General features: G+C 44.7%; 1 protein-coding gene across 3 annotated transcripts in view; it reads right to left on the reverse strand.

Moving 5' to 3' along the window:
• Window positions 1–27,521, reverse strand: part of CDH23 (cadherin related 23) — a 533,292-nt gene that overhangs the window by 206,260 nt on the left and 299,511 nt on the right. For all 3 annotated transcript variants that reach the window (XM_065551950.1, XM_065551951.1, XM_065551952.1), the window contains 2 exons: window positions 19,214–19,363; window positions 16,796–16,954 (listed from right to left, as the gene is read on the reverse strand). In XM_065551950.1, the coding sequence (XP_065408022.1) occupies window positions 16,796–16,954; window positions 19,214–19,363 (309 nt within the window). The remainder of the gene's footprint in view (window positions 1–16,795; window positions 16,955–19,213; window positions 19,364–27,521) is intronic.

A 27,521-nucleotide genomic window follows, 5' to 3' on the forward strand; every position in this document is an offset into this window, starting at 1 on the left:
GTTTCTCTCTCCTATCGCAGATAAAGAATTCAATTTTCTTTTAAACGGTGGGGAAATTGGAAGAGATTTTGTTCTGTTTAAGCACAGCTGGAGTCTCAGGACTCAGGGGGATTGAGAACAATGAGATCAATTAAGATGCCAGTGGAGAAGAGAGCTGGGCAGAAAGGAAAGAAGAGGTGGTGAGAGGGGAAAGAACAGGGCTCAGAGGACATCTGAACAGAACAGCCCCTCCCGACCCATTCCCACACCTCCATTTTTCCTGTCTGCAGCAGAGGACTCAGGCTCCCCTATCCAAGAGGTTTCCAGGGGTTCACTCTGACAGGAGAAAAACATTTACAACCAGTTTACATACCTGAGCTTTCAGATGCTACCTGAAAGCTAGTCTATTATATCCATTCCACCCTATCTCCTGTCTGCAATCACAAATCCTCATCCTTCTCCTCTCTATCCTGTTACAGGTAATCCAGCTACCTTCCATAACACATCAGGATTTCTTTATCATCTCACATTGGGCTTTAAATTATATGCTATGGTCCCTAATCACACACACCCTCACTCCAGTCCTAGCTACCCCAGGCCTTGCACCTAAACCACACCCTATCACCCCTGATGGTTAGTCTCCCATCCCCTTATCAATCATGTTCGTCACATCCATACTCCCTAACAATTCCCATTGAATATGAATAAATTCCTTGTCTGCCTATAGTAAAAAAAGGAACGAAACGAATTCTGTCTTCCAACTCTTAGGCATGATGTTTGGGTCACTATACAGCTGAAGGTGCACTGCCTTATACCTGATCTTTCATCACCCTACATGCCATCATGGTGTCAGGGAATGTTGTGCTACTAGATATCATTACCTATGTGGATAGGAGGTGTTGTACTACACTTCAGTCCTAAACATTAAAAAAGCTTCCTAGGTGGTAGGGGTGTCAGAGAATAGGTTCTCTCCCATCCAATTTCCATTCTTCCATAGAAATGCCAAAAGAGCATTCATTTCCCTAAAGCAGAGACTCATGATTACAAGCCTTTCTGCACTTTCCTTCATTTTTCACCCACCCATTTACTGAGTGAAGTTGTTTTTCCATCATACTGCTGATTCTCTCCACTTTCTGTAACTTCTAGAGTCGAATATTCATCTGCAAACTCTAGGAAAGGCAAGCTAACTATCCTCCCAGAGAGTGACCCAGTCACTTCAGTATTCCTAGTGCTCAGGCACCCAGAGATTAAGAGTCTTGAAGCTGTGATGCACACAAGAGGCAGAAAGAACCTGGTTTCAGGCAAAAAAGTTGGCAGGTCTTGCCCTCGTTTGCTGAACAGTTCCTTTCTCCCCAGATAAGAATAATAATACATCAAACAAGCAAACCAAACGAGTTACATCCCCTTCTTCTGGGAGAGACCTCTTAGCTCTCTGCAAGTCTCTCCCTATTCTGAGCAGAGGGAGCTTCTTAAATACCCTGCCCTTTCCCAGCATGCTTTGCCAAACTCATAATTACAGTCCCAGCAGCCCCAGGAACTACAGCTCCTGGAAGGCCCTCAGGAGTGAAGAGAACTCCAGCCCACCACTCTGTGCATGAGAACTGTGGTCTCAGGCCCTGAAGAGAAACAGCCATGTGGGATTTCTTCCCAAATTCCTACTACCCTCCTGAAAACACTTCTCCCTCAGTGGTCACATTCTTCATTCCACAGTAATCTTCCACAAAACCATGGAATGGGGGTAGTGCTGGCCCCAGAGGCTTCTCTTAAGGTCTCAAAGGACCAATACACCACATTATTGTCCTGTGGGACAGGAGCAAACCTTGCTAAGGGGAAAAAAACCTAGGTAGAAACAGCACAGTGGGAAAGGATCCATTGAAACCCTAGCGACACTCCAGACTACAGATTCAACTCAGAAGCAGACAGACTACACCTAGCCCATCTGCTAAGACTTTTACCTGCAGAATGGTATTGTTATGTTTAGTACTTAGCATCTTATACTATTTCTACCTGCTATAAACTCACAACTTCTTGAGATATAATTGCCAGCTCACACCAACCAGGGATTTTCCTTACATGTGTTTTTGGAGTCATGTTGAACAAAGACAGTAATGGAGATGCATGTGATATCAGAAAGGGAGGTGTGATTCCCCCATCCTGAATGAAAGGAAGCTGGAGAGAACCCATGTAGGCAAAGGGAGATTTGAACCAACTTAAGGGTGCTAAACCTGATTACAGAAGGCCTCAGGTTTGGAGTGCAGAGTGGGACAGGCAGCAGCCCTGGAAGTGTATGTTCCTGTGTTTGCTTGAGAACAGATGAAACCCTGGATCAGAATCTAGGACGACAGGAGATGGAGTAGCAGCAAAAACATAACAAGAAAAGTCCATTGTATCAAGCCCACTTGCAGGAATAGCTGACATCCAGCAGACATGTTCCCATTTGCTAAACTATGCCTTATTTACTTTTCAGTCACCAAGCTGAGATTGCTGGACAGAACAAATCCCTGGGGAAGGTATTTACAGGGGTTTAAGACTGTGCCGGCCCCCTGCAGACCCCAGCACCAAGTCACAAAAGCCCCTTATGCAGCTGTCAGGAAGTAAGAGCTGATAGCAGACTGACAGCTGATTGAGAAAGTGATTTGCATTTTAAATATGAGTTTATTGATGTCTGGTGCTCTCTTTCCAGTGTGGGACGACTACATTATTACTTTTTTGTTGACTGGCTTTTACGGCTGGCTGGAAAGAAAAGAAAAAAATTGGACTGGGATCGATTTCCTTGTCCCTGGTGGGAGGCCAAAGGGAGATCGAAGAGGCATAAGAAAAGTGATGGCCGAAATGGTAAAAGGGAGAGACTTTGTCAACCGAATTAAAGATGCCATAATGAGGGGAGCAATGAAAGGTTAATTAGCACATTTACTGCACTAGGATCGTTCTAACAAGGCATCTCCCAACTATATGCAGGTATTGGGAGAGGGTTACGTGGCGGGGGGGGGGGGGAGGGGAGAGAAATGAGAGAATATGGGCAACTGAGCAGGTGTGTATTTCAAGTATGGGGGAACATACATGTATGAGAGAGCGAATAGGAGTGTGAACATGGAGAAAGGTGTATATGTAAACATGAGTCCAGGTAGTGTGTGAGTGTGTGTACATTCAGACACTGGTAATGAGGGAGGGTGTAGCAGATTACATGCCTGCATGCTGGAAGGATGTGGAGCACATAAAGGGGGGTGGGTCTAAGCAAGGAGTAAAATAACAAGAGTGAGGTACCCCAAACCTCTGTACTAGGACCAGAGCTGTTTAATGCAGTTATTAATTTGAGCAGTGAGGTAGCAAAAGTTACAGGTAGCACACAATTATTTAGGTTTCTCCGAATCGGAAGGACGGTGAGGAACTTTCAGAGGAAGCCAGTGTGAATAGGCAGCATAATGGCAGAGGAAGTTCAATGTTGGCAAATTCAAGGCAATGTGAACTGAAGAGAATACTTTGAACTATTCATACACTTCATTGGCTTCTATTAACTGCAACAACTCAAGAAAGGATCTGGGCATCACTGTGGACAGCTCAATGAAATGTGCCACTGCTGAATGTGCAGCAGCTGTCAAAAATCAGTGAAATGTTGGGCCGCAGGAGGAATGGGTCACAAATAATACTGAAAATATTAGAATGCCATTATATGAATCAATACGATGCCCTCCCATGGAACACTAATTTTCCACTCTGGCCACTGTGCTTCAAATGAGATATAACTGACATAGAATGGTGTCAGTGATAAGTGGAAGAATAATTAGATACATGGAAAACTTTTTAATGAAGAGAGATTTAAAAGCTTGGGACTATTTGGAGAGGTATTGAATCTGAAGGACTATGCTGAAGGTATACAAAATGAATGGCGTAAAGATGGTTTATCTGTCATTTCTGTTTATCCTTTTTCATAATACAAGAGCAAAGCAACAGTTAATTATGCTGAAAGACAGTACATTTAAAACTGAAAAATGAATGCCTTTTTTTGTTTAAATATAAAACATTATTCTAGATTCATAGGTTTTAAGACCAGAAGGGACCATCATGATCATTAAGTCTGACTTCCTGCTTAACACAGGCTATAGAATGTCATTTATACATCAAGTCCAATAACTAAAACATCTCTTAGAATTAGCCTTTGGAATTCATTGCCACAAGAGGCCAAGACCTTAGCAGAATTAAAAAAATTACTGGATATTTATATGGATAATAAGAATGTCCAGAATTACATTAGTAGAGCCTTGTTGTAAAAAATCCCTAAAAGTTTGGAAAGGTGAGCCCTCATGCTTCGGGAGATACACCAACCTCTAACTGAAAGGACTAAAAATAAACTTTCCCTGAGGACAGATCATTCCATAATTATCCTCTGTGAAGTGATTTGCATCTTCCTCTGAAGCATCTGGTTCTGGCCAGTGTCAGAGACAACTTAAAGGACTGGATGGATTACTGGTCTGAATGCTGGTATGATCTGGTATGGCAATTCCTACGTTTTCTATATATTAGTTTTCTCTATAGGAACAGTCCAAAACACCATAGTGAGTCTATTGTAAAATGTACAGTTTTGGGCCACGAGTATAAGACTCTTGTGTATTGTTTCAAAAAGAGCAGTAATGAACTGAGGTGAAGGAGGAGGGGCACTGAAGCTCCTGCTCTGTCACTGTAACACATCTTCTCACTTTTTCCAGAGTAATTTCTCTCGACTTATTATTTTTTGACTAAGAAGAAAACATAGGCTCAGTGGGGAATACACAGCAGAGTTCCTGGAGGCTTAAAGAGCAAGTCGGCTGACTTACTCTGGTACCAGCTGATTCAGGCAGCCTAAAGCAACTGATCTGAGCCTAAACAGCCTAAAAATCCTAGAGAGAGATCCTGGACCCAATGCTACCATATAAAATAACGCTTTCCTGTGGCATCGTTTCTCTGCAGACAATTTAAGGCTAGGCAAATTGAATGCATGTTGAGTTAAAAACAAACTTCATTGGTTCATCTCCGTTTTAAATATTTCAGTTATCAGCATTTTTCAGATAGATTCAACTGTGCAGATCTTACGGAAATGAGAGTCTTAAGACCACCTCCCTGCCCATTAATTCTCATCTCCTATAGGCTTCCTTACATCCATTCCCCATCCCTGTAGGCTTTGCTAATACTATTGCCAAATCCTAACAAGATGCAAATTAGGCCATTCTGTACATCCCTAACCTTAGAGAGGAAGCGCCTGATTGGTCCCAGCTCCTGGCAACCCCTGACTGACTGAATAGTGATGTCCTACATGAATGCACCGAAGGCAGGTTTGTTGTGTGACTAATTATTTTCTGCCCAAAGCTCTTCTCATTCATGAAACAAGAGGGACAGGATGGGTGTAGGGAATCTGCACTTACCAGGACTGGAGTTTTATCTGTGTTTCCACATCCTCTGTCCCATGTATAAGAGCCATGGATCAGAGAGGAACCCTTTTTCCAGAGGGTCTGGCTAGAGAATCTTGCCCGCATGCTCGGGGTTCAGCTGATCACCATATTTGGGGTCGGGAAGGAATTTTCCTCCAGGGTAGATTGGCAGAGGCCCTGGAGGTTTTTCGCCTTCCTCTGCAGCATCGGGCAGGGGTCGCTTGCTGGAGGATTCTCAGTGATTTGAAGTTTTTAAATCATGATTTGGGGACTTCAACAGCTGAGTCAAGGGAGAGAATTATTCCAGGAGTGGGTGGGTCAGCTTTTGTGGCCCGCATCATGCGGGAGGTCAGACTAGATGATCATAATGGTCTCTTCTGACCTTAGAGTCTATCAGTCTATGAGGAATGGCCTAGAGTTCTTGATCATACAAAAGGAACAACTGTGGCCTCAATGAGAGGGAAGAATAGGAAATCCATTAAACTAGAAATAATCATATAGAGGAAGGTTCGTACTCCTATTCACACCGGGATACTAGTGTTGGGATGGGGCTTGTATACATGAACTCCTTACACCCCACTGTTGCTACCAGTGCAGCTCCAACAGTGTTAGCATCAGGGGGAGCACTTCTACAGATTGATGACTGGAACTCTAGCCACTGTCTCATCTAGACGGGCTCCGGGACAATACGGTGGTTAAAATGCTAGTGGGTGTGCTACACTAGCACTCCCATCATTGCTCCCCTGTGCGGAGCTGAACCAGTGGTCGCAACAGAGGGAAATTGTCAGGAAAAAGGCTACTGCAAAGAACCTCAGTGACTGAAAGCAGTGGTACAGCAAGGCAAAGGTCTAGGCAGCTGGAGAGAAGCTTAGCAGTACCAGGAATCAGGCCCCCAGCCTCTGAAAGCAGCACTATCCATAGAGCAGGGCACTAGTGGTACGATCCACAGTTTCTGAGCCGAATGGATTAAAACTGCCCAGTTTCTCTTCACACTAAAATTTGGATCTGCAGCTTCAAGGTCAAAAAGATCAGCAATAGGAGTGAAAAAAAGAAAAGAAAAAGAAACTCTGAGGGGCACCATACTCCTGCTATGCTGGAATAGTGATCTGGGCTGGTCTACGTGGAAAACTTACATCAGCATAGCTACATCGCTCCAGGGTGTGAAAAATCCACACCTCTCAGAGATGTAGCTATGCTGACATAAGTCCCGGTGTAGACAGCGCTAGGTCAACAGAAGAATTCTTCTATTGGCCTAGCTACAGCCTCTCAGGGAGGTGGATTAACTACAGCTATGGGAGAACCTTCCCGTCGCTGTAGTGTCTACAGTGAAGTGCGACAGTGGCGCAGTTGCAACGCTGCAGCTGTGCCACTGTCATGTTTTAAGTGTGGACATACACTCAGACCCTCACACAATGGCAGGAGCGATTTATCAGTGTCCTTCGCTGAGGCCTAGGCAGCTCTGCGACTTAGCACAACAGTACAGCACTGCAGTCTGATCAGATTGGCAATGGACTGCTGGCTGCTGTTTGAACTCCTGGACCTGGCATCCAGCAGGGCCAGTCTGACAGTCCCACACTGTTACCACCCTTCTCTGCTCTTTCACATATTTTATTTTTGCTTACATGCAAAAGAAAGAAAAGGGTCAGTTGCCCTTAAAGCACCAACCACAGATGTAACCACCTAGCTTCTATCTCGGTGACAATACTATCGAGAGAAACACTGGCCCTCCTTATTGCATAGGAGCAAAACCAAGGGGAGACCTAGGTTATTTCATAAGTTCAGATGGACACATTGCTTCTTCTCCCACACTTTCTACTGCATCCATCTGCTAATCTCTCAGGTCAGATCCAAGCCATGTACATGCACCACAGAAGAGACAGCCAGGAAAGCTGTGGAGACATAGAAAGGGCTCTTGCCACTCCTCTTCTCTCTGTAGGAATTGTCTAGACAGTGTAGGCTAATTGAAACCGAGATATGTCCTGCTCTTCTATGACTTCCCCTCACCATATCCTCATCTTTGCCAGAAGCTCTAGTTCCCCCTTTCCCCACTGAAAAGGACCTCCTTCAGATAATGCCATCTGGTGGCAAAACACTTCTCCTCCCCCCTTCCCCAAATCTTGGATGGGTCAGAAACTCCTCCAGACACTTTACTCCATAGCTTATTCTAAACAGCCCCTAGTTTCCACCTGCGAAAACCCCTTCACTGCACCTTCTGGAGGTAGCTTCCACAAAAGGCAGAGGGAGGAGCATCAAGGGGCAAGAGCTCAATTCTCATCCAATGCCCATGTTCACAGTGTCACTTCTCTTCCCATAGGGAGCCCATCAAGGACTCTGGGATCTTACATTCCACATTACCAAGACTTGTCATTCTGTTCCTCTAAGGGCTGATTCTCTCTCTTCTTCCATTCACTGGGTGTCCTCTACTATGTACAGTACATGGGGGGGGGGGAAGGGGAGGAATTTGCCATTTGTGCTATAACTTGTTTTCTGTAGGGCTTGGGCTGATATTTGACGGAGTTTTGGATTTTTGGCCATTCAGTTTTACCTACCCCTCTTTCCTCTATTTATTGAGCGGTTTCTCTCTTCAATGGATTTATCCTCCTATCTGGTCTAAGGTCTATCTATGTGCCTCTCTTTGATGTTACAGCTGCTCATGTCTTGGGAATTTTTTCTAGTCTATCAATTTATCTCTCCCCCCCACCCACCAACCCTTCTAGTCTATCCATTCACAGATTCATAGCTGGGAAGGGCAGGGCTTGGAAGATACTCCCCTGCCCTGCTTCTTGCTATACACACACAGGAGTAAAGACAACAGAAGGCTGGGAATTGCTTTGCGGGTGGTCACAATACCAGTACTCATACATGCCCTCTTCTGTATTGATGGTTATGGGCCTTGTAGTTGTTTTGGAGAAATTTCAATGATTTGGTCCTGGGACTATACGTAATACCGTTTGCAGCCTGAGGGGCATAGACCCACATGCAACTCTGGTCATTGTACAAGCCTATCATCTGGTATTCACACAGCCTGTACAGCTGGTTCCCAGAGCAAGCAAAGACCAGTAGCTCAGTCTGTCTCCCCTTGTCCTTACCTGAGAAGAGGACTACAACTAGAGAGTTCTCTTCACTGCTTCTGCAGAACCTCCTAAATGGAGCAAAACTGTTCCCAAGCTGGTGCTGTCTAGTGCCTGTAACCTGGTGCTATCACTCATACACATAAACACAACCCTATACCGGAAACCTACTGACCACTATACTTACCTACATGCCTCCAGCTTTCATCCAGACCACATCACACGATCCATTGTCTACAGCCAAGCTCTAAGATACAATCGCATTTGCTCCAGTCCCTCAGACAGAGACAAATATCTACAAGAACCCTATCAAACATTCTTAAAACTACAAGGGGGAGAGAGAGTTCAGTGGTTTGAGCATTGGCCTGCTAAACCCAGGGTTGTGAGTTCAATCCTGAAGGGGGCCACTTAGGGATCTGGGGTAAAATCAGTACTTGGTCCTGCTAGTGAAGGCAGGGGGCTGGACTCAATGACCTTTCAAGGTCCCTTCCAGTTCTAGGAGATAAAATAAATAAATGGAGATATCCTATTTTTTACAATACGCTCCTGCTGAAGTGAAGAAACGGATTGACAGAGCCAGAAGAGTACTCAAAAGTCACCTACTACAGGACAGACCCAACAAAGAAAGTAACAGAAAGCCACTAGCCCTCACCTTCAGCCCCCAACTAAAACCTCTCCAGCGCATCATCAAGGATCTATAACCTACCCTGAAGGATGATTCCTCACTCTCACAGATCTTGGGAGACAGGCCAGTCCTCGCTTACAGATAGGCCTCCAACCTGAAGCAAATATTCACCAGCAACCACACAACAAAAAACACTAACCCAGGAACCTATCCTTGCTACAAAGCCCGTTGCCAACAGTGTCCACATATCTATTCAAGGGACACCATCATAGGACCTAACCACATCAGCCACACCATCAGGGGCTCATTCACCTACACACAGTGGTTTGAGCATTGGCCTGCTAAACCCAGGGTTGTGAGTTCAATCCTTGAGGGGGCGACTTGGGGATCTGGGGCAAAATAAGTATTTGGTCCTGCTAGTGAAGGCAGGGGGCTGGACTCAATGACCTTTCAAGGTCCCTTCCAGTTCTAGGAGATGGGATATCTCCATTAATTATTAATTATAATTATTATCTACCAATGTGATATATGCCATCATGTGCCAGCAATGCCCCTCTGCCATGTACTTTGGCCAAACCGGACCGTCTCTACGCAAAAGAATAAATGGACACAAATCAGACGTCAAGAATTATAACATTCAAAAACCAGTCAGAGAACACTTCAACCTCCTGGATACTCAATTACAGACCTAAAAGTCGCAATTCTTCAACAAAAAAACCTTCAAAAACAGACTCCAACGAGAAACTGCAGAACTGGAATTAATTTGAAAACTGGACACCATTAAATTAGGCGTCAATAAAAACTGGGAGAGGATGGGTCATTACATAAACTAAAAACTATTTCCCCATGCTAATAGTTCCCCTATTGTTACTCACACCTTCTTGTCAACTGTTTGAAATGGGCCATCCTGATTATCACTACAAAAGTTTTTTTTTCTCCTGCTGATAATAGCCCACCTTAACTGATTAGTCTCGCTAGACTTGGTATGGCAACCCCCATTTTTCATGTTCTCTGTATATATATATCTTCCTACTGTATTTTCCACTGCATGCACCTGATGAAGTGGGTTCTAGCCTACGAAAGTTTATGCCCAAATAAATGTGTTAGTCTCTAAAGTGCCACAAGTACTCCTCGTTCTTTTTGCTCATACACAGCAGAGTCACCAGGCTCGCTCACAACCACTATTTTAAAGTGCATGCTTCCATTCATCGCACTGGGACTGTTTCTGCTCTCTCCCACTGCACGTTCCAGCAAGTCTCTCTACCCAGCATATAGACTTCTTTGTCTGTCTGCCCCTAAACTGTGCTCCTTTGCAAAAGGTTGTACACTGGGACAATGAGTTAGACTGAAATGCAATGCTACATCCAGTGACGAAGGAGCAAAGCAAAGGGTGTAAGCAGAGTCAGCTGTCCAGTCCCTAGGCTAGAAGGATTGGTAGGTTCTGCCCCAGCTACCAGCAGATATTGAAGTGGGTTTTTTTCCCCTGAAACAACTGGCCGTGAAACCTTTTAATAACATAACAGAAAAGGTCAAAGCAGGAATTTCACACTTCTTGAGCAAGCTGGTCTGGTATAACTTCATGCCCCCAAGAAGCAAGAGGTGCTGAGAACAAATACAGTTCCCTAAATCAATGGGGGTCCTTTGACACCCGGGACCAACTGCTAGGAATTGTTTGGCCAATCTCCCCCTTTGTTTTGTTGCTGGTGTTTGTAAAGTGGTTATTTTCAGGTGTTATGAAGGTGGTAAGGAGGGAAGTTATACATCGAGAAATCGTGTGCAAATGATACAGGGCACATCGCTATTTCTGCACTGTCAACATTTTCAGCTGTATACTTTTCCCCAGAGGTAGCCTGGAAGGGAAGTTACCAAAAAAGGGCCACATCTAGTGTAACAAAGGAAACTAATTTTCTTTTCAAACGAGGAGACCTTTTAAAAAAGTTTTTTAAATAGAATAGAGTTTAAAATGCAAAAAGGATGGAGTGGGAAATGGATTTTGCCTTCTCTCTCACACACACACATACACGCTCATCATGCAGGTATCCTGAGTAACCATGCCAGGGCAGGTCTCTGTAGTCACACTAACCTCTGACACCGCCCCCCTCGCCCCCGAGACTTATTTTCAGAAGGACTGAGCAGTTTAGTTGAAGTCAATAAGAGCTCTGGGTGCTCAGAACCTCTGAAGAAAACTGGTTTCCAAACTTTGAGTTAGTGAGAAGGATGGATGGGAATAATTGCAGCCCTCAGTGGGGAGAACAGAACACTTTGGCTTCCAGTCTCATCTCTTACAACATAGCTCATCACTGCAAATTTTGCCCTTTGTTAAATATTTTAATGCAAAAGGGGTAAGGAGATTATGAGTTTCTCTTTCAAACAAAGCATCCATTTTTGCAAGTGCAATCTGTTGCTTGCAATAAATAGCACTCATCAATTTACACATGTATCGAATGGCCAAGAAGATGCATGAACAAATGTGCAGATGCAAAATTACATGCCCAAAGTAAGGTCCAATTCAAAAATACATTATTATTGTAAATGCCTGAGGCTCAGTCTCCCAAGTTTGTAAGAGGCAGAATGGTCCAGGGGATAATTCCCTGATAATTCACTGGGTTCTCTTCCTCGCTCTGCCACGTTGTGGCCTTGGACAGCTCACTTAACCTTTTTGTGCCTCAGTTTCCCCATGTGTATAATGAATACTGTGATGTTATCTGATTAAAATATAACCATATAGATCATTGTTGCAACCACTGTTATATATTTGCCCTCTCCTTGGACCATACCACTTCTCCAACTTTTTAAAAGCACTTTTAAATCTTTGGATGAAAATCACTATGTACAATTATTATTGTTGCCCTTCAAGCCAGGTACTATTCATAAGATGGGCCAAATTCAGCCCTACTGTAAGAGGAAGCAACTCCCTTGACTTAAGTGGGTTGCAGCATGCTCCATCAGGGCTGAATTTGGCCAATATCTCTCCATGCCCATAAACAAATGGGTCTCTTGAAAGGAAATTTTTCACGCCCCAAGGGACATGCCTTCCAGCATGTTCCAGGTTCCTGTGCACACTTAGGAGCTGCTTCCAGGGAGCCTGTATTTTCCAGCTGTTCACGTGCAGGCAAATCATTCCCTGAATTTATATGATACATGTATCACAGGGACAGAATTAAACAGATGGATGGGAGAGGGAAGGGAAGTCAGAGAACGTGAACTAGAAAGAGAGTGCAGCACACGTGAACAAAATATTAGACCACCGCACAACGTTACATGGTGACTGGGGAGGAGGTTGAGGGCTCTGCAAAAGCAGCTAGACGTTCACCAAGAGCCTCATGTGGAGACGTGTATTTGAACCTGCACGGAACTCTGTGCAGGGAAGGGATAGGCGAGAGCACGGAGTGGGAGTAAAAGGAGGCTCTGACTCTCTGCTGCTTGCACTTACTGATGATTTATACGGGTAACATACATACTCCGCTGTCAGTGACATTAGGAGGTCAAACGCTGCAGAAACGAATGGCCATTTGTCATCACAAGTGAAGTCTCTTTTTCTCTTTCTTTTACATTTTCAGATGTTCAAGCCTAAGGAGGAGGTCCAGGGAAAGGGGGAATTGTAGTAGGGAACTTGTGCATGTGCACGTTTTGATTGGAAGGCTCCATTTTCTTACTGCCTCACTAAGGACTCCTCTTCCCTCATCCCCCCAATCTCCAAATAGCTAAATAACAGTGATGGGAGGTGTGTCAGGCTAGGGACTTGGGAAAGTGGGCAGAAAGCCCAGAATTTCAGGGCAGTTGGGAGTAAACTCTTCCCCTCCTCAGGAAGTAGAGAAAAGTGGCTTTTAATCACTATTATATCATGCAGAAGATCAGAGATTTCCTGTTCCCCAGACCTCCCCTATTTTGGAGCCGTCCATGTCTCTGCCTGGAACAAGCTTTAGGCGCTGCAGTGCCAGCTGCCATTCTGCCATCTCCAGAAAAAGGCTGACACATGTACGCCGGGATCCTGGAGACTGCCCTTCATTATTCAAGGCAGGGAATATGCACTCACCAAACACAATGAATGCTGCAGCGAACAGAGGAAAAGTTACTATGTTCACTCTTAGAAGCCCATAGAGGACACACAGAGCTATTTGAATCAGATGATCACCTCAGAATTTGGGAAGATAGGAAGAGACACAAAGAATTCCTGTTCACATTGATTCCGTAACATGTGGCTTGGTTTCTGTATTAGGTTTGTATCCATCTAGATTTCTGGTATTTCCCTGAAATGTATGAATGTTCTGTTCTCTGTTTTGATGGGATTGCGGACTAATTTTGAACTCATCCCTTTCTGCTCCCTTGACACCCTGAACCAAATCTCCACTGAGCGGGGTTAGATGACCCGGTGGTTTAAATTCTGGTGGCTGATCTACACTAGTGTTTCCACTCTTGCTACCAGTTGCATTAGTGGTAGTGCAAAGGCAGAGAATGTGAGGGATAATGCTAGTGTACATAAGGCCTCTGTGACAAAGGGCCAATCCCTCTGAAACCTCTGTCCTGGTGCTAGACTGTCTGCGACAGTGGGATAATGCCAATGGGACTATTACCCTCAGTGCAAGACCATCTATGATTGAAGATTAATCCTCCAGAAACCACTGCTCAGTGCTGATGTAACTGGGATGGAAGCTAATCCCTTTGGAAACTCAGTCCCAGCATCTGACTATCTCTGCTATAGGGCTAATCTCCTGGAGACCAGTTTTTTCTACTCTCCAGAACATTTTTATAAGTGTTTTCCCTCTACCTTTCAAAGTACAGGGGAGTTTAAGTTTAGAGAAATTATGTCTTCAAACTAGCTGTCTAAAATGCACCCCAAAATCTGTGCACGCATCCATTGCAAATACAAAATATAGGCTCATTTGTGCAAAAGGGCATTTTTCAACACAGAATGGGGAATAATAGACATAAGTGGCCTTTTGCACGTGTAATCCATTTTATGTACTTTCGGGGGAGGTGTACGGAATGTGCACTAAATTTAGATGGCCAGTTTTAAAAATTTGTCCTTAATAATCACCCACTTCAGGTACCCAGGAAACCCTTTGAAAAACTGTAGTTTATCATGACGAAAGGCAGCCCTCCTTGCATGGTTCATTTTATTCGTGGAGTGTGGGACAGTTGGTGGAACAATCATGTTAAGTAAACACTATTTCTGACACATACAGAGTGCTGCATCTCATATACAAGAAGTAGTAGTATTTTATGAGGGTTGTTAGAAGTTTGGGATCAGCTGGGAGGACAATCTGGATTTCAACGCTAATTGCATACATTCTGATTTATCATAGAAGATTCAACTCCTGGCATTTTGTGTTTGCTCCAAAATGCTGGCATAGCTGGAAGTTGGAAAAAAGACGCTGTAACAATCTCATTGTTTAGTGTCTGATGGCCTGACTAGCTAAACATCTGTTTGAAATATTAATAACTGTCAGATGGGAACTGCTCAGGGGCTCTATACAGTTTCACACCATCTGTTTGTAGAGTAAACACACTTACACACCCCAAATCATTTTGTCAGAGCTTTCATTCGTGTGTGTGTGTGTGTGTGTGTGTGTGTGTGTGTGTGTGTGTTGGGGGAGTATGTCTGTCCAGAGGTGTGGGGGCTGATGGGAGAGAACATGTATTGGGGAATGGAATGAGGGAGAACTAAACACATGTGAGAGGATGAATCCATTGTGACAGACCCAGACCAGTGGGGTACAGGAGTCTGGTAGAGGGCAAATATACTGGTCACTGGATGAGTAGTTTTCTGTTCCCTGAGTGACCAGTGCAGGGGCTGCACTAGAGTAATCAGGAACCTGCTAGAACCAGTTAAGGTAGGCAGGCTAATTAGGACACCTAGAGCCAATTAAGAAGAAGCTGCTAGAATCAATTAAGCCAGGCTAATCAGGGCAACTGGGTTTTAAAAGGAGCTCACTTCAGTTTGTGGTGTGAGTGTGAAGAGCTGGGAGCAAGAGGTGCAAGGAGCTGAGGGTGTGCTGCTGGAGGACTGAGGAACACAAGCGTTATCAGACACCAGGAGGAAGGTCCTGTGGTGAGAATAAGGAAGGTGTTTGGAGGAGGCCAAGGGGAAGTAGCCCAGGGAGTTGTAGCTGTCATGCAGCTGTTACAGGAGGCACTATAGATAGCTGCAGTCCACTGGGCCCTGGGCTGGAACCCGGAGTAGAGGGCGGGCCCGGGTTCCCCCCCAAACCTCCCAACTGACCTGGACTGTGGGTTCTTCCAGAGGGGAAGGTCTCTGGGCTGTTCCCCAACCCACAAGGTGTATCTCTGAGGCAAGAAAATCCACCAACAAGCGCAGGACCCACCAAGATAGAGGAGGAACTTTGTCACACCATGTATATTTAACTAAAGCAGCACAGGAGCACCCACCAACCAGAAATACTTTGAGTTTTCAGTGATGTTATTCTTCCTAAATGGCAATTAACATCTATTTTAAATAATTTTTAAGATGGGGTTTGGTTTCTGGTTTGCCCGTTTACTCTGTGACATCAATAATTCCTTCTTAGAAGCTAGAAAATGCATTTTCTTGCCTTTCTAATTTTCTCATTCCCCATTTGGTGAAATGAAGCATAGAACCCAGTTCCCTGCCTTTTAGTTATTTTTCTGCTCGGGTATGTCTATCCTTCTGGCTGGGGCTCTGATTTCCAGCTTGACGAGACATACTCGCACTAGCTCACATCAGTCTAGTGTGCTAAAAATAGAAGGTAGCTGCGACAGCGCAAGGAGTGGGAAGGGCTAGCCACCCCAAGGATGTGTCCACCACACATCCTAGGCATATACATGGGGTGGCTAGCCCCACCCACTTCCCACACTGCTGTGGCTACACTCTTATTTAGCACACTACGTTGGTGGGAGCTAGCACAAAATGTCTCCTCAAGCTGGGAATCTCACCCTTGGCTTGAAATGTAGATATATCCTTTGTGCACCAGCCAAGAGGTCATTCGGAACGTGCCTTGCTCTGGCAATGATATTTGTTAACTAATTCTGCTCTGAAACCCAACAGGAGGGGCATGCATATACCTTTTCTCTCAGTCTCTAGCTCCACCTGTTTTGCCTAGGTATTGCACCACACACTGGGGAGCAGGAGCCAGGCTCATCTCTGCAACGATGCAGGTGTCAGGGTAGGGATGACGGAAGGCATCTTGCAAATCTCCTGATTTAGCACAGGCTAGGATAGCTAGTTCTGCAACAAAGGCCCCTACAGGGCTTTGTAGGACCATATAATTTCAGGTCTACCTCAGCCCTCCTTGCTCCCCCTCCAGCCCTTGATATGCCCACCCCTTATCAGGCCCACCTACCCCCACCCTTGCTCTGCCAATAGCGTGCCCCCAAACAACCCTTGTGCCTAGGGCTTCTATGGAGCTGGCAGGGCTATTCCCTAGGTGGTCCTTATGCCTGCCCTGTGGCTCCTTTGTGCCAGCAAGGCCTACTATATTTGGGCACAGTTTTTCAGACTGCCTTGTTGTGAATGTGGCACCCACAACAGGGATAATCAATCCCCAAGAATAGCTAGATAAAAGCGTCCTGCACTCAGGATGTGACCAGTCCATCACCCATTTGTTCTGATAGAACAATGCACAGAGCTTTCATTTTCACTGGCGATGCATTCGGTGGGGTCAATGTATCACAGCTTTGAGGACAAGATGTAATAAAATGCATATTGTAACTTAAGAAAATTCAAGGTTGTTTCTACTTACATGGACCCTCAAGACAGTGATTCCCACTGTGACGTTCTCAAACAGGCTGACGTTGTACAGGACTTGGCTGAAAATGGGGCGGTTGTCATTCTCATTGATGAGGTTAATCTTCACACGAGCAAAGCCAACGTGGTCTGGCATGCTCTCGTTTGCGAACAGCTGCGCAGAGACAAGAGGCAAGCAACACAGTTGGAGGCGTCATTGTATGTCTTTTTTTAAAGCGAGAAAAGCATCCATTCTTTTGTGATCTCCTCTGATGCTCTGTTACTACAGCAGCATGCCTCTGGTAGGCCCTGGATAAACAGTGCAGCTAACTCAACGTTGAACATGATGCTGGAGGGGCTCAAGGCAAATTGCTCCCAACCATTCCAGGCAACCATGCCCATTTACCAGACTAGAAGACCTAGTCAGAGTCAAATACCCTCCCCCCATTCTTTTGTGCACTCTAACTAGCAATGACACCAAATCTCAGCCTTCCAATCCTGAGAATACGCCAAGCTCCACTGCAGATGAGACCAATGGTAAGGAGTTTAGAATCACCAGTCACGTACCACCGGATACAGTATTTGTATGCACACAAGTTGTGGCAACCATCTGTTCTATGAGCACAATAGCACTGCTACTATCTCCTACTCATCCTCACCCTTTAAAGACACCCCGAGCATGATATATCTAAGCTTCAAGCCCCAGGGCACAGGGCATTAGGAGCTGCTACTATTTCACCGTCTAACCAGCTAGCTGAATGGGATTGGAGCATTGGAGTTTCTGGTTTACACTTTTCACTGTTCAAGGAAGGCAGGTTTTTATTTATGTTTCTTTACTGGTGTATAAAAGCCCCTCTGCCAGGCCTAATAGCAACAGGAGCTGCTGGCATAATCAGGAAGCTGCTTTGCCTACCAGAATTTATAGCTGAACCAGACAGTGGGACACAGCTCAAGCAGGCGACTGGAAAGAGTTTTGCGGGCTGAGAGGTGCATTTAAAACAAAGTTTTATGCTCTATAAAGCTTTTATGGTCCCACAGTCTGAGGGTGGTGGGGAGACACATGTTCTGTTTAAGCTCTAGTAGCTGAGGCTCTAAATTTTGAAAGAAGAGCGAAGACTCAGAGCAAATATTTTTCTTCTTCCCTTTTTGGGGGGTGGCCAGGTAAATTTTAATGTTTTTGTATCCAATAGCTCTGACTAGAGACAGGAGCGGATTGGGCAGGTATTATGCAAGTTTGCATACGCAACTCTACTAGAACACTCCATCTCTGAGCTTTGGCAAGTCTGACAGTCTAGTCCTGGGCTGCCCCCACAGCCCGGCCACTCCATCTCTATGCTGCCAAACAGTATGGTAGGTTTGTGAGATCAACCAATGTCCACTGCCAGCCAGAACGACTGACGTAATCAAAGTCGTATCACTTAAGTCAGGTGTCGGACTTGGCTCCCCAGAGGTGACAGGCAAGGCAGGGGTGTCAAATATACAGTGTGTAGGCAGGATCTCATTCTCAGGACCTGTTTGGCTGGCCCACAGATTCCTCTACAACATACAGAGTTGGCAGCTGCTGGATAATGCTGCTCAAAGAAGGCAGGAAGGCCCTGGAGACAGAGAGGGAGGTGGGAAATTATGCCTGCTTGGGCACAGGCAATGGAGGCCCTCATCCCTCTCTTTCCTCCTTCTCACCCCACAGCAACCCTTTGTAGATCCCCCAGTGATCCATGCCCTGTGCTCAGAAGAGCTCCCTTCCACACTCCAATGCTGGCCTCACAGGATCAGGTTCAGGGAAGCAGTTCCTTCTCCACTTCCCCGCCTCTTCCAGAGAACAAGACCCGTGGAAAGAATCCCCGCAATGGAGGAGGGGAATCGCCAAGGAGGAAGAGAAAACAGAGGTGGGGGAAGAAAAAGAGAAGGGAAAAGGGATAACTCTCCAAGGGTGGAAGAAAAACAAAAAAAAAGGAGAGCAAGGGACAGTCCCCAAGAGGAGAAAATTCCCAAAGGGGGGGGGCATTAGGAGAAGAGAGAGGAAGGGGTTATTGAAGGGGGGGGGAATGCAATGAAAGGGGGTGAATGTCAAAGTGTGTGTATATGTGTGAGAGAGTGTGAGTGTTTGAGAAAGGGTGACAGACACACAAAAGAGAGATGGGGTGTGTGACTGGTCATGGGAGGAGGCGCCGAGGGAGAATTAAAATATCTTAAATGGTCTTTAAATGCAGTATTTAACTTTGCTGGATGAAGAGGCACATTCTGCAGTTGGACACAACTGCAAATTACCCTCTTGACAGTAAACTTTTTACTCCAGGCCGACGGTTTCTCACTGAGTGAGTTTGCCATTCGTGGGCTAATGCATTATTTTACTGCATATTGTAGCCCTGGGGTTCTCCCATTTCCAGCCCCTCCTCCCTTTGCCCATTCACCCCATATTTGGGAGAGTTCTTACGGAAAATTCATAGCGAGGAATTGTCTCAAAGTCCAGCGGCACTGCAACTCGAACACGGATGTCTGCCTTTCCCTGGATCGAGGTTGGGGAGATGATGAAGTGACTGGAGTTGTTTCCCACCAGGTAGATCTCAAAAACACTGTTGAGTCCCTAAGAACAATATTTCAAAATAATAAAGAGAGGAACATTAACAATGACCAATGCACAATGTACCTGGGTCACCAGCTCAATGCAGGGATAAACAGCCCAGGCTAAATGCATGATAGGCTGAAAGATAATCTAATGGTGGCAAATCCAACTATACATACGAATAAAAGGTGAGGAGAAATGAAATCAAGAGACAGGTAGAGAGAAGAGACAGACAGACAAATAGGAAGAGAGACATGGAGAAGCCAGCCAGACACAAGGGAGGAGAATGGAAAGACAGGGGAGAAGTCTCACAGCCAGAGACAGGGATGTCTACCTGGAAAAAACATACTATTTCCTCTCTATTTTCCTGTGCCTTTTTGTTCTGTGTTTGTACAGCAATTTGCACAATGGGGTCCTAGTCCATGACTAGTCCCTTTGGTAATACAAATAAAAATAATAATATTTCATCAGTCCCATTGTACATATGCAGGATGCAAAATATATGTAGTTTGTATAATCCTAACCTTATTGCACAGTATATAAATGTAAGAAATAAAGCTTGCCATATTTAAAGATACAGGAAGATTCTGTACACACCACACATATTTTACCTACATACACCATGTTATGGTAAGTACAGCAGATGTGCTTCCCCATATGTTTTACCTGTAGTTGGAGACTTGTGTTCCCTTCCAAGGAATACTACTGTGCTCCACTACTCAGCCTCTGCATGACCTTCGCCATATCAGCCTGGATCTGCATTACCAATCCTATCCTTTACTGCCAAGGTGGCAGGATTCCAGGGAAAATACAAGCCTGATGGCAAATGGACAACACACACTGAAGTATGCCACCCATATACCAAGCTACAGACAGTGCATCTCCAGTATGCCGTGCTCACCCTAAACCCATAGATGGCACACATCTAGCATGCCACTCGCGTCTCAGTCCCACAGATACCGCATGTCCAACATACTACACGCATGCAGAGATCATAGATGTTACATGTCCAGACTGCTGTCTACACATATCCAGTGCAGAGCCTGCATGCTGAGCCTGAATTCATCCAAAACACAGCCGGCTACATCACTGAGGGAATCCTTTAGAATCAATATTTGCATTTCTGGAGGTTAAACAGTTATTTCTATAGACAAAGCTTCACTTTCCTAAGGCACAGCTGAAACTGAGGACTCAAGGGCTCCCCTCTCCCCAAGCCTTCTTGGGAGACAAGCAGGAGCCTTTTCCCAAATACTGATAGTGACACTTCAGGACCTTCCAACCAAGCAGCAAGCTCCTTCCCTTGGTGTAACCCAGCAGAGCACATTACAATAAAGTTCAGAAACTGCCAGAGCCGAATTTCCAATTTTCCCCCGAATGGTCTCCGGCCTGTTAGAAGGAGGGACCAATTAAATGCACGAAGGGGCACTAATAGCAAAAGCTGGCTGAGCGTGACGGCTGAGAGCAGGTGACATGCCAGAAAGTCCCCTCTCTATTTCTCCCTCCCCCTACCAAAAAAAAAAAAAAAGATATTCCCATGCAGAGGTGGGGAGAGATCTGAATATTCCTGATACTTCTATAGTACCAGAGGTATGCGTGGCACTTCACGGACAAATTAAGAAGACAAGATCTCTGCCCCAAGGAGACAACAAGCTAAATGAGATTGAAAACTGTTAGACTAGGACAGTTGATGGGGAATGTACACAACAAATAAGAAAACAAGAGGCAGCATGCTCTTAGGAAAGCCCTGGTTACAGGCTGTAGTACTGCAATTTCAAGTGCTCCTACTTTCACGTACACTAGAGATGCTGCCATAAATATAAAGGGAAGGGTAACAACCTTTATGTATGCAGTAACACAAAATCCCTCCTGGCCAGAGGTACAGAATCACTTACCTGTAGGGGGTTAATCAGTTCAATTAACCTAGTTGGCACCTGACCAGAAGGACCAATGGGGAAAGAAGATACTTTAAAATCTGGTGGGGGTGGGGGAAGGTTTTGTTGGTGCTTTTTTTGTTTGTTTCCCTCTTGGGACAAAGAGAGAGACCAAGCAGGTAACCCAGCTCCTAACAAGATCCTGAAATGATACATCTAAAATTACAGAAGTCGTAAGTAATAGCAAGGAAATGTATTAGATTACCTTTTGTTTTAGCTTGTGAATTTTCCCTATGCTAAGAGGTAATTTTATTCCTGTTTTGTAACTGGGAAGCAGAGTCAGAAGGGAATCCTCTGTGTTTTGAATCTTTTTATTTATCTTTCATCCTGATTTTTTTTTCATCTTTCAACTGTAAAGTTATCTTTCATCCTGATTTTGCAGGTGTGATTCTTTTCCTTTTTTAAAAAAAATAAAATTCTTCTTTAAAGAACTCGATTGATTTTCAGTGTCCTAAAAACCAGGGATTTGGTCTGTGCTCACTTTGTTAACCTATTGGTTGGTATATTATTCTCAAGCCCCCCCAGGAAAGGGGATGAAGGGGCTTGGGGGGATAGGGCTCCAAGTGGCCCCTCCCTGAATGTTTGTTTAAATCACTTGTGGCGGCAGCAATACCGTCCAAGGACAAGGAAAGAAATTTGTGCCTTGGGGAAGTTTTTAACCTAAGCTGGGGAAATATAAGCGTAGGGGGTCTTTCATGCGAGTCCCCACATCTGTATCCCAGAGTTCAGAGTTGGGAGGGAACCCTGACAAATGCCCCATTGGAATTTTTTTTTAAATACATTGTCAGGGAGAGAAGATGTGATTTGTGCTGGAGTACAGATTAGCGAAGGATGGTGAGCTGGAAGAAATAAGAGGATGAGGGAGGCTTTTTCACTGGTTGGAACAACTGGATGCCACTGGACTTCCTTAGAATGAGGACGACGAGGTAAAGGACCCCAAAACTGGGTTTGGCAGAAGTGGATTATTTGAAGGAAGGGGGGAGAGGAAGGAGAGTTCATGTATAATCCAAATGGAGGCCAGGCTTTTAGCAAGAACAAAGAAAAGTTATTAACAAGACTCCTTGCTCTGAGGTCTTCTCACTTGAGTTGGAAGCTACATCCAGAAAAGAGACAAAAGGGTTTTATGATGACTTGGAGACCTCATATCAGAGCCAATTCTACTAATGGGGCTACGCCTACAGTGTCTCTGCCCCTACCTAAGGTGAAGACAACTGTGCAATTACACAGGAGGGGAACGGATACTTCAGAATGAGAAAGGCTGCAATGTAACCCAACGGGTGACCCCTCCTTTTCTGTTGGTCTACGAATTTGAAAATATTTTGAAAGCACGTGGAGTTGGATCATCGGGAACTGCCCACTTCTATGGTAGCTATGGTATGTCTGGTGTCTGCTGTCAGTTCTCAGTAAAACACAAGCATCACTAGTCTCATCTGACGGGCTTATTGACTCTATTGAGTCCTAAGGAGGAATCTGCAATGCGCCTCCATTAACTATGATGAGCTTTATATTTGCTACACCGGGGAGGGCGGCAGAGGGAGGCAGGAAGGGAGATGAGGACCAGGAAGGGAGACCAAATCAGACACTAACTCTTGCAGCAGAAGTGACTAGCGTAAAACAACATTTGCTTGGCTTCTGCAGTTTCCTTTGAGCAGGCAGCTTACGAAGAATGTATGGATGTGTCGATACCTTTCTCTCAGCCTTCTAGATACATCATAAAGCAGCAAAAAGGGCACAAGCCCAATTGAAAAAAAAACCCTATTCTTTTGCAGGTTACCTTTACATAAGAGTACTTATCCTATTTCTATAGCTTCATGGACAAATGCCGGGGGGCTCTTTTTCTGTCCCTCCATTCAATTTTCAATCCTAGCTTAATATAGGAATTTAGTGCTTAATACCCTTTGCTTGTTTGCCTTTAACCCCTTCAGCATCCCTGGCGCATAGGGCACATGCCCAGCAAACTCACACACCACATGGGCCTCCTTGCATACCATTTGTCACATTCTAGCATCTCAATGAATAGACTGTGCAGCCTGCCAGAGGCAGACAAGGGATTAATTGACATACTTACTGGGAAACAAACACATTAACAACCACAACCAACTTCTAAATTGTGCTATTTTTAAGAATGCCAGTGCAGGTAAGTGCCAGATGTTTGGAAGAACTCGTGCAGACGCTCATCCCTACATACTGAATGCTGAGTATACACCTATCATCACAGGTAGGACACTCTAGACAAACTGGTTCTGAATCCAGCTTTTCAGGACAGCTTTTTAGAGGAGGTGGTCGGGAGAGGTGGATGGTTAGTAATGAAGCAGTAAAAGCTGGCACCTGTTTAAGAAGATATATATGATAGCTCAGTGGGGGGAGGGATAGCTCAGTGGTTTGAGCATTAGCCTGCTAAACCCAGGGTTGTGAGTTCAATCCTTGAGGGGGCCATTTAGGGATCTGGGACAAAAATCTCTCTGGGGATTAGTCCTGCTTTGAGCAGGGGGTTGGACTAGATGACCTACTGAGGTCCCTTCCAACTCTGATATTCAATGCTACTTCAGTTTATATTCTCTGCATTAGAGCATATTCAGTCTTAACACATTTGAACAAAGGTCCTTCTTTCAGTTCAGAAAGGGATTACTAACTTGGAGCAACAGCAATGATTTGCCTAATCCAGCATGACTCATAACAGGGAGCTAGATTTTGATATCCTGCCTTATACTTAGTAGCACCTTATTTCACAAGTGGTCCCCTTGCCTTCAGTAGAGCTACGTGGGGAGCTGTGTACCATCCAGCATGCGCTAGGGTATCCAAATCGGGCTCTCAGATGTTTTTCACAGTAGCCCCTCATTTGCACTGAGCACTTAAATAAAGAGTTTACTTTTTTTAAAATTATTTATTTATTGGCAATCCTATAGTGTTTAGCAGCATAGCATCTGAGTGCCTACAAACAAGTCATACCTGAGTCTGCAGTGTCCCAAGCTGGAAACTTGGAGAAATCAAGAGGATACAGATCTGCATCCTCCAATTTTCCCTCTAAGCTCTGCAGCTGTCCTTTAAGGTGGAGGCCAAGGCAGCCAGGACAGTGTCAAAGAAAGCCCTCTCCCCACACCTAGCTGGAGCCTCTCTCTGGTATCTTGTACCACCATCGTTGTGTGCCAAGGTGCCTTTCATCACTGTAAGATGCTGTGGATTTTCTTGGAACTGAAGAGGAGTGATTTTGTTGGGATGCGAGATAAAGTTGAACATCAAAAGGAACCCCAGCATGTGTGAAAAGGAGCTGTGTGGATTAATTCCCCTCCAGCTGGGAAAGCAGATCAGTCTGTTGATATTTGCCATCCCTAATTACGAACCACTCCAATGCCTGAGCCTCCCCACATGAAGTCTTGAGGACTGGAATTCATCTGCCTTTTGGGAAAGTTGCTATAATTTTTCAATTATTTATTTATTTTATTTATTTTTGGTTTCTGCCCCCATGCTGCTTTCCTTGCTCCTAGTTACTGGAGCCTTTGAACCCCCTGCAGATGGCTGAAAGCAAATCCAAATATTCAAATTGTTATCAGCTGTCCACCAGAAGGGGTGGGCTTTAACTGGAATACAGATATCTCCTCCCAATACACACATTACCCTACAGGAAAAGGGGGAGATTTGGGAGAAAGATTTTTCTCTATTGTGTTTTTAAAAAAGACATCTTCCCCCTTCTCCACCCCACCCTACATATCAAGCAAAATGAGGACCTGCGAAACATGGGGAGACGAGCAGAAATAAACAGTGTCTCTTTGGACTGTGTAAAGATTATCTCTCATAAAGGTAGGTTCACAAATTAATCAGCTCTGGAAGACAAAGTTACTTATGCTTTATAAGATCAGTAAAGGACATATGGGCATTAGAAGCATCAATTGTTTGTGACCTGAGTACATGTGGGTTTAGCCCATGTCTCTGGCTTGTAAAGGAATGCTGTTGAAATTGGAGGCTCAACCTTTTTCTGCAGTTTTCCCTTCTTTATACTTGATCTGTTTTCAAAGCTCATATAATGCTTTAGATTTTTTTTCACTCCTGCAAAGTAAATGCTTTAATGCTTTTTCTTTAAAGAAAAAAAGAAATCGAGGTCAGCTTATAAACAACTGTAAAATAATGAACCAGCATGAATAGCCGAGCACTTGTATGTAACCCTATAATAATAAACCAGCCTGTTTACATTCTATAGAGAAAACAAATCATTCCAAAAAGAAACAGAGCTCAGAAATAAGCTTATTATTAACAAGAAAAAGCTAGAAAATGCAATTAGTATTTATTTTAATAATGCACTCAATCACTCTAGTATCTGTGATAGGTTCTAATGCAAAATTAAGAATTACAATTAGTTTAAACTGTGAAGTAGTCCACTCACTATACAGAGCACAGGGTCCTTGGGCTTTCTTGTCCTGCTCAAGGAAGACTATGACTTTCATGTGCCCAATACAAACAAGGAGGCAGGGCCTCAACTTCTGTCCCTGGACCGCCTAATGCAAGAAGACAGAGGTCATTCTTGGTGCTCCCTTCCCCCCCAGCAAAGAATGTTTAAACAAACAAACAAACAAACAAACAAACAAAAAGGTAATAGGATACATACAAGTCAGGGAAATGGCTACAAACAACTGCCCTCATAGACTTTCCTCTTGCATAGACTTTTCCTCTCATAATCTGGTACCTGAACTCGCCACCGTTGATTGAAGCTACCCTATGCCAATAACCAATGAAAAATCGCCCTCAGAAAGTCCACTCCTCAAATTCCTGGAGGCAGGGGGCCAGCGGGAGAAAGATGAGCCTTGATGTGTGTGCAGACAGTGAGAGAACAGGACTCTGATGGACCAATGAGGCAAATGAGTTCCAGTGTCAGACACACCTTCATGGAGAACATCCACCAGCAGCCTCCTCCCTCTTACAGCAAGAGGGTCCAACTTGAACACCTCTTCCGGCTGCCTCTCTCGCAGCATGGCATGAAGGGAGACAACTCAAACCACTTAGGGCTCCACTAGGCCAGGGAACAATGAATGGGCCTTGTCACTCTGGAGGCTTTGTACCAAATCCAGAGGGGAGTCTAGCTGGGCTTACTCTTTCTTGTGCTTCCCTCAGTGTGTACATTATGCCAACACAGCCTCCCTTAGACCTGTGCAGTGTGGGTACAAGTAAATCTAGAAGTCTAATTGAACACAAGGGGGTCTAAGGTACATGCTGTCTCTGAACGTGAGCCTTGGGTTCAAAATTCTGGGCGTAGTGCACAAGTGAACAAGAATGCAGTGGCCACCTCTAAGGGCTTGTCTACACACTGGCAATGTTAAAGCGCTGACACTTTTTTTTTTTTTTTTTTTTAAGACCTGACAGCTCTAAAAAAACCACCTCCACGGGGGGTGTAGCTACCAGCGCTGGGAGCGTGGCTCCAAGTGCTGGTGGACTATCTATACTGGCACTTTACAGTGCTGAAACTTGCAGCGCTCAGGGAGGTGTTTTTTCACACCCCTGAGCAAGAAAGTTGCAGTGCTGTAAAGTGCCAGTGTAGACAAGCCCTGAGTGTCTAAAATGTGAGTGTGCTGGGGGAAGGGGTGGGAGGAGGGATGTCTACATGTATCTGTATGGTGCTCATTACTTGCTTTACAACTTCCTGCCTTCCTAATCTATTGTGCAGAGTGACAGAAAATCAAACTATACAGTATTTCTGCTCTTCATCACGCCAATCTCTGCTTCGTTTAATTAAAGCCCAATCAAACACCCAGAGTGACCACACACAGAGTTGAAAAATAAGAAGCCATATTGCCTTGGAAGAGGAGGTGAATGGAATCTTAGGCAAACAAAGAATGGATTAGAGGACCATTTTAGACCACTTCACTGCATAAGCAGCATTTTATACTCCAAAATTACTGACTAGCTATTTTTTTCTTTTGTTCAATAACAAAGCAGAGGTGATTAGCTTATAGAAAGTCCCTGTTGTTCCTAAGAAAGAGAGAGGAAGGGATTCAGATCAGGCCTTCAGGGCTGTGACACATTGACATTTGCGTGTGTGTATACCAGTGTACACAAGTGCTCTGTAGCAGAATAAGAGATTAGTTAATATAACTGTTCCCCCTGTGAGTCATGGACAAATTTCTGCTCTAGATAGATCCTGGCTCTAGTATTCCACTCTCTCAGTGCATGGAACTTCCCCTGACAACAGGGCCCGTGCTCAAGTAGGCAACACAGAAAGTCAGTCGTGTTCCACCATTCCATTTTGATCGGAGACGGGA

The sequence above is a fragment of the Chrysemys picta genome, chromosome 7 (genome assembly GCF_011386835.1).
Source record: "Chrysemys picta bellii isolate R12L10 chromosome 7, ASM1138683v2, whole genome shotgun sequence".
In the NCBI taxonomy this organism is placed as follows: Eukaryota; Metazoa; Chordata; order Testudines; family Emydidae; genus Chrysemys; species Chrysemys picta.